Genomic DNA, 7,704 nt, shown 5'->3' on the forward strand with positions numbered 1-7,704 from the left:
CCTGCCCTTTCGCTGCCCCGCCCCACCCGGCCATGCCCCTCCCTCTGGCTTTCGCCAGCCACCACCAGCGGCGTCCTGGGAGCGGCTGGAGCCTGCTGGGGGCGTGGCCAGGCCCGGCAGGGGCTGGGTGGGGACCTCCTGGCTGCGGGGACCCCCTGGCTTGCGGGATCGCCCACTCCCGCGGGTGCGGGGCCCAGGCCTGTCATTTCACCTCCCCAAGACTGCATTTCCTGTCTCGGGAGAACCGGGAGGTGGCCCGGGCTTCCCAGGGCTCCTAGGGGAGAGAGGACAGCTCATTAAACCTGACCGCTGGGGCAGAGAGGATTGCCTTCACCCGGCTCTGGGCCCGGGAGGCTGGGAGATTGTGGCTGTAGGGGGGAAGCAGTGGTGGGGGTTAAGTCTGCCTGAGCTGGGCTGTCCCCCAGCCCCAGTATAGTCACCCAGCCGGAGAGAGCACAACCCGGATCCAGGGAGGCCTGCTTGGTAACTGTTCACCGTGAGAGCCATCTTTGCCTGAACACATGAGGCCGCTACTCCTCACGCTTTGTTTGCTGGAATCTACTTAGAAACTTTGATCCGGGGTATCATGGCTCCATTGTACAGCCAAGGAAAGAGGTGGGGCTGGGAGTTGAACCTGGTTATTTTGACTCCCAAGTCCGCTCCTCTGTCCCCTACCCCAGGAGGGTTTGGGTGGCATCCTCTGACAGAGGATACATGTTTGGTCAAGCCCTGGAGGTCTGCAGGGTAGGGCTTATGACTCCGGGTGACGCTGGCATCAGAGAGGTTAAGCCACCAGCTGCTGATCACACAGCCTGTGTTCGAGGAGCTTCTAGTCTGATGGGGTGGCCATCACCATCCTTGGGCTGTGCACAGTCCAAAGGGAGAGCCACACAGACAACAGGAGAAGGCCCCAGGGCCCTCAGAGCCACACTCCTGACTCCTGTTCCGGGAGCAGGGACAGGTGGGCCAACAATAAACTCACCCCTTTCAGCAAGCCCGGGGGGTGCTTGATTATCCCTGCCTGTTGCTCACTTGAATCCAAGCAGAGGAGGGGAAAGGGCACACTGTTGGGAGGCAGTGAGGTCTTATCGGAAGGTCCCAGATCCCAGAGATGGGAGTGGCTTGGGGTCCACTGTTTCACCCCGTTGGGCTCTTTTCCCACCTGAATCAGATCAAGCAACTCCTCACTTGGCCTCAGACTCCACTGAACACTGAGATGCCATCGTGCACTTGTCCCTAACGTGGTGAAAAGGAGGTGGCCAAGAAGTAAGCTCTGAGCCCACCCATCCCACGGCTCCCACCCTCGGGGCTGTGGGAGGGTTGAGTCCCCTGAGGCTGTGGCTGGCCCTTCATGGGTGGGTACCCTGCACAGGCAACACGGGTGCTGTTGGCATCACACCTGCCCGGGCCCAGCACTGACCTTCACGGACCGCTGGGGGCTCAGTGGGTGCTCAGAGAGGAGAGGAGGTTAAGTGCCAAGGGGCAGGCCGCACATCCAGCCCTGCCTTCAGATCCCAGCTCTGCCATGGTTGAGGGCACAGAGCTCCGTGCCTTTGGGCCCTGGCTTCTTCATATAAAATCACGATATCATCCTGACCTCACAGAATATCATCCTGATGCTTTGGGTCCGGGGGGGGGGGGTGGTCATACCAGAGAACTTCTGCTTTGTCTGTCTGGACCTCAGTCCGTTTCATCTGTAGTATTAGGGCGATAATGGCGGCATCCTCGGTGGGTGAAAATTGGCACAGAGCACTGAGCCGGTGGTGGGCTGTCCGTGGGAAGGGAAGGGAAGCCGTTAGTGAAGGCTGAGGCCCCAGGAAGCAGAGGGTGGGAACCAGGATCTCTGTAGGGTCCCCAAAGGCTGAGGATTTGGCTCAGGCTCAGGGATCTGGTGACGCTTTCTGCACTGGAGAGAGTCTTCCTTCCTTCTTTCCTTCCTTTTCTTCCTTCCTTCTTTCGTTTATTTACTTTAGGGACAGTGCAACTGTACAGGCAAGGCAGGGAGGGCAGAGAGGGAGGGAGAGGGACACGCCGGCTCCGGGCTCAGTGCGGAGCCCGATCCGGGACTTGATCTCAGGACTCAGAGATCATGACCTGAGCCAAAGCCAAGAGTTGATGAACCTACTGAGCCACCCAGGCGCCCCTGGAGAGAGTATTTCTAAATGAGCCCGGGGGATGGTAGGGTTGGCAGGCCTCAGCAGAAGGCAGTGTGGTCAATGGAGGGAGCCTGGCCTAGGAGTCTTCGGCCCCTTCTCCCTGCTCTGTCTGGCCCTGGGCAAGCCACGTGTCCTCTCCAGGCCCCTGTTCTGTCTCCTTCCTAATGAGGAGGTGATTCCTTGTGCCCTGCGGATGGATCTTAGGGCTGCGGGCGAATCCAGCCGGAGGCCTCACATACTGAAGGTGTGAGTGGATGGGAGGCGGGGTCTCCTGGAGGCGCTGGGAAGTAGGCACTCGAAAGGCTGCCTGACTTCTTCCTCAGAGGGAGCCCCAAGACCTGGGCTCCGGCCCTTTGCTCATGGGTCTTTGCTGCAGTAATAAGACAATCAGCCCAGCCTTGTAAAGGTCACAGCCTGGTCACCAGCTGCTCTAGTCCCTGGAGACATTAGTCACTATTATCTTTTGCTTAAAAATAACCTAATGCTCCCTCATCTTGAGACCCGAGTCCTCAGCTAAGCCTCAGTGTGTCTGTTTGCTCTTTGGGCGACAATCTCCCGGTCCCCCTATTCCCTGGCTCCCGTGTGGGGTGGAGGTGGTGGCCCTGGGTCGGTGGGATGACACCCGGACCGGCCCACAAGGCCCGTGAGCAAGGGCCAGCTGCTCTTTGTTGAGCGCCCGCCATGCGCTCGGCTCTTTGCTAGAAGCTCTCAGTTCATATTTTCTTTACTTGACCTTGACCTTTGGCTTATTATTATCACCATCTTGCACAGAGATCTCCAGTAACCAAGCTCTCTGCTCTGGGCAGATGTTTTTTAATCCCTTGTGTCATATTTCTTGTGCATTGACAAGAGCATCTTCATCTTCATGCACTTTTTGGGGTCTGGCCTCACATTTGTGGGGCCTGCAGTTTAGTCCTTCAGGTGACAGGCCAGGAAGTGCAGTCCAGAGAGATGGGAGTGAAGCCCAAGGTCTCTGCGCTGCAGCTGGGCCTCCTTGGGCAGTGGCTTTTCCACCTCTATCCTGAAGCAGCCTCTCACTCCGCATGTGACAGGGACCACGGGTGTGCTCTGGCCTTGGGGGTCCTGTCCCTCCTGGCCAATGGACTCTCAGCTCTTTGTCCTCCACTTCATCCGTGGAGCTTTGGAAGACGAGGGAACCCTCCTGGATGCTGGGCTAGGGGTGCCCCCTACTGGACCATCCCGAACCCCCATGGGAAACTCAGATTTGGGGTGAGGGGTCCATCCCCCACTCATTTAATGGTCCTAGCAATTTCTGTTTTGCCCCTGAGGTTGCTGGGGCTGGAGCTGAGGGCCGGAGTCAGGACTTGGTTCTAGACCTTCTGTTTCCCAGTAAAACATTCCCGGAGGCCCAGGATGAGCGCTCAGATCCCAGAAGAGCGTTACGCAGGGGTGGTGGGAAGAGATTAAGGAGACCTCTGCGTGCCCGACACATTTCGTGTGCCTTTCCACGTTTCCTCGTGTCCTCCTCCCTTATCAGGTGGATGCTGGGTGCTCATCACCTCTGTTTTATGGACGAGGAAGACGAGGTGGAGCCTCAGGGCTGAACCGTGACCAACCTCCCATCCCCCACCTGCCTTCCTGGGTCAGAAACTGGGTTTGGGGGGGCTTGGCACAGGGGCCTCTGCTTACCACCCTGTCCTTTGGCCTGCAGGGGTGGAGAGGAACCTGCTCTATGAGGATGTGCACCGGGACGGAGCGCCCAGGGAGGCAGACGACCTAGGCTGGAGCTCCAGTGAGTTCGAGAGCTACAGTGAGGACTCGGGGGAGGAGACCAAACCGGAGGCAGAGCCTGCCAAGCACCGAGTGTCCTTCCAGCCCAAGGTAAGGGGGTGGGCGTCTGTCATCCCAGCCAGGGCACTGCGACCCTTGGGGACTGGCTAAGGAGGGTGGTGAGGGCCAGACCTCAGACTCGTATCCAAACAGGGACCCCTGGGAATGTACAGTGAGCAAGGAGATGGCCCAGGTGTCCCCAAAATAGAAGACGATCCACCGGCATTGCTGTTTGACCCTGGAGAGCCCGCAGCCTGGAATGGGCGAGTTAATACCTGGCTCAGGTCTCCCTCCCCCACCCCATTCCCATGGCAGACCCAGCAATGGACCATGATGCTCATGGGCTCAGATCTGGCCGCAGGGGCCTCCTCAGGACAGGCTTCAGGCAGCCCAGCCTGCTGATGAGAGTTGGCTCTTAGATCAGGTCAGCTAGGTCTCCCTGCCCTCCAGGACGCATTCTGAGACCAGTCCTAGACCCATACAGTCCTCTGCCCTTGGGGAAGCGAGCAAGGGGCAGGGGGAGGGGGGCTGCTGTGGTTAGGACACAGAAGGCCTCTTTCCAAGGTCTTTTAAAATGCCATCCATGCATTTGTTTCTGCCCAGAGCAGGGGTCATTCGGCTGGTTTCCGAGTCATGGAAGCCAAGAAGAGGATGGATTGTCTCCTTCCTCCTGAGATGGCCTGTTCCTCCCGTTCTATAGAAGCCACCAGAAAGCAGAGTCTAGCGGTGTGGGGTTTCATGGGGGAATAGTGTCTTACAGGCAGGCCCAGCCCCACCAGAGGTGACTGGGTTCCCTCAGCCTCCTTCTGAAAAGACACAGACAAGTAGACACCCAAAGGTGGTACAGGAGAAGGCAGGGGCCCCAGGATGAGGCTGGGTTACACGTACCTCCCGAGTCCTGCCTAGTGCCTCCTGTCCCTTTCTGAGTTTGAGGATCCCCTCTGGAGGGGAGATGCTGGCCAGGGCAGCATCTGCACTTCGACGCTTCGGATAGACCTTCCTCCACCCAGGAGGGGCTTCCCAAGTTCCCGAGAAGCCTGGGAGTTGAGCCTGTCTCCTTTGAGTCCAGTCTTGTGGCTGGGCCTCCATCGGTTGGGCCACCGAAAGTGGCCTTGACATCTTGCTTAGGATAAAGTTAAGCATCTGTGATAGCTACTGTGTGTCCAGTCATTTCTGAGGGTGCGGGCAGGGGTGCATGGGGACAGGAAGGCCCAACCCAATTGGCCAACCATTATGGTCTAGGAGGAGATACCAAATATGAAGCAACTTGCCAAAAACGAGGCCAAGGATGCCTTTCTGCAAACACGAGCCCAAGTATCTCGGGCTGCATGCGGGACACGGGCTGATAGGGCTAGTCAGAGGGGGGCTTCTCTGGCACAGAAGCCAGGGGGCTGGGAAGTGTCCCAGGCTGGACTAATGGCCCAGGAGAAAGCCTGGGAAGAATCCTGTTCCTCTTCTGTCCTGGGAAGGGACAGCATGCCCTGCTTTAGGGGAGAAAGGGTCCAGGTTATGAAGCCAGCATTGTCCCCGGGCGCCCCCCTAAGATGAGGGCAGGTGTTTGGTATACTGTGAGTGGAAAGTGCTCGAGGCCAGACTGACGCTCATTCTCAGCCTCTGGCAGTCTCCTCCTAGTTCCCGGCGGCAGCTTTGCCAATCCCTTGCCTTCTTACTGGGGACCCGGAGGGAAACATAGACATCTCTCAGAGGGCAGGAGGCAGGCGGATGCTGAATTTGGGCTCCCCAGGGTTGGTCCTCAGACTGGCCTAGACATCAGGATCACGAGGGATGCTGATTTTTTTTTTTAAAGATTTTATTTATTTATTTGACAGACAGAGATCACAAGTAGGCAGAGAGGCAGAGAGAGAGAGAGGAGGAAGCAGGCTCCCTGCTGAGCATAGAGCCCGATGCGGGACTCGATCCCAGGACCCTGAGATCATGACTTGAGCCGAAGGCAGCAGCTTAACCCACTGAGCCACCCAGGCGCCCCAGATTTTTTTTTTTTTTTTTAAAGATTTTATTTATTTATTTGACAGACAAAGATCACAAGTAGGCAGAGAGGCAGGCAGAGAGAAAGGAGGAAGCAGGCTCCCTGCTGAGCAGAGAGCCCAATGTGGGGCTTGATCCCAGGCCTCTAGGATCATGACCTGAGCCGAAGGCAGAGGCTTAACCCACTGAGCCACCCAGGCGCCCCTTGAGGGCTGCTGATTAAAATCACAGACCCCAGGGCCTTACCCCCAGGAACTCTGGTTTAGGGTTCAAGTCAGCCACCTATCTGCTTTGAACCAGTGCTCTTGTTCCCAGGGGATGCGAGGGGCCAGGGAGAGAAATGCGGGGGCTGGCCCTCTCCATGGCTGAGCCCCAGGGGAGGAGTCTCTGGGGGGTTGCCCATTACCTCTTATCTGTGGACCCTCCAGCGAGGGGCTTCTTCGGACCCTTCCTCGGCAGGCAAACCTTGCAGCAGGGTTCTTGAATTTCTAACCATGAGGACATTTGCCTTGGCCATGGGCCAAGGCCTGTCTGTTCCCTGAACAACAGGCTTCCAGCAAGACAGGGGCGCTGTGGTGGCGGGAGGGAGCTTTCCTCTGGCACCTACCTCTGCCCTGAACACCCCGCTGAGCCTTCTTCGCTGTGCTCTGCCCTCCTGAGCTGCTGGGGGCCCACCTGCTCCCATGCCTGGCCCTGCACTGGCTGCATGGTTTGGGGCCGCCATTGCTTGGCTGTGTCTTGTGTGTGCTGTGGGGCATCAGGCAGCAGAGATCTGGTGGCATTTGACCCTGTCCTTGGAGTCTGATGGGGGGTCTGACTCCCTGTCCAGCTGCAGGAGAGCTAGTGTAGTCCCTCCTTCAGGGGTCTTTGAAGGGCGGCCCTCAGCTGGTGGATTTTTGCCAAAGAAAGTGACTGAAGGGTCTGCAGAAGGACCTCCTTGGAAGCCTCTGACCTAGATGTAAGCAGGGGCCTGATCCTGTTATGTTAATAAGTACCTGCTGGTTGCAAACCATGGTCAGTGGGATTTTTTTCCCCCCAGTTGTAAAACAGGCTGCGTTGGACTTTTCCTTTTTCTGACCATGACCTCTTCATAATTGAGGTTACCAGTGATCCAGCTGGCCAGAAATGCCAGCTCTGACCTCAGCCTTGCTCACTCCTCTGCTCGGATCTGGCCAGTCTGCCATTGACCTCTGATCCTGGTTCTTCTAATCCTGAGAAAGGCAGAGGGGCAGTGCAAAGCCAGGCCCTTTATGATTTTATTGTGTCAATTTACAGATGAAACAGGACTCAGGATAAACCCCAACGCTCACAGCTTTGGGGTGTCTGAGTAACTCTCAGAATGACCCCTGTTCTGCTGTTTCTTTGCATTAATAGTAATGAGCAGTTGCTTAGCATGGTATGTTTACAAAGCAGTTCATGCAGTTTTCCTAATACCCTAAAGTGGTTGGTATTATTTGCATTAAAAGTCTCATTTTATTGATCAGAGAAGTCAATACAGAAGCTTAGAGGCAAAACGATATGGTTAGGGTCACCCAGGAAGTGAGTGGTAGAGCTGTAACTCAATATCACATCTGATTTGAAAGGAAATACGTCAACCTTCTGTCCATGCATGCATGCAACCATTAATCCATCCGTCTGTCTGTCCATCCATCCATCCATCCATCCATCCAAGTGTCTATCCCATTTTTCCACCTGCCCATCTATCCATCCAACCAAGTATCCATCCAGGTATCCATCCATCCATCCATCCATCCATCCATCCATCCATCCA

At 56.6% G+C, this 7,704-nt stretch overlaps 1 protein-coding gene across 10 annotated transcripts in view; it reads left to right on the top strand.

Moving 5' to 3' along the window:
* The window catches only part of ARHGEF10L (Rho guanine nucleotide exchange factor 10 like), a 160,336-nt gene that overhangs the window by 79,682 nt on the left and 72,950 nt on the right, over positions 1 to 7,704 (top strand). For all 10 annotated transcript variants that reach the window (XM_059376402.1, XM_059376401.1, XM_059376405.1 and 7 more), the window contains exon 7: positions 3,829 to 3,998. In XM_059376402.1, the coding sequence (XP_059232385.1) occupies positions 3,829 to 3,998 (170 nt within the window). The remainder of the gene's footprint in view (positions 1 to 3,828; positions 3,999 to 7,704) is intronic.

The sequence above is a fragment of the Mustela nigripes genome, chromosome 14, assembly GCF_022355385.1.
Source record: "Mustela nigripes isolate SB6536 chromosome 14, MUSNIG.SB6536, whole genome shotgun sequence".
NCBI lineage: Eukaryota > Metazoa > Chordata > Mammalia > Carnivora > Mustelidae > Mustela > Mustela nigripes.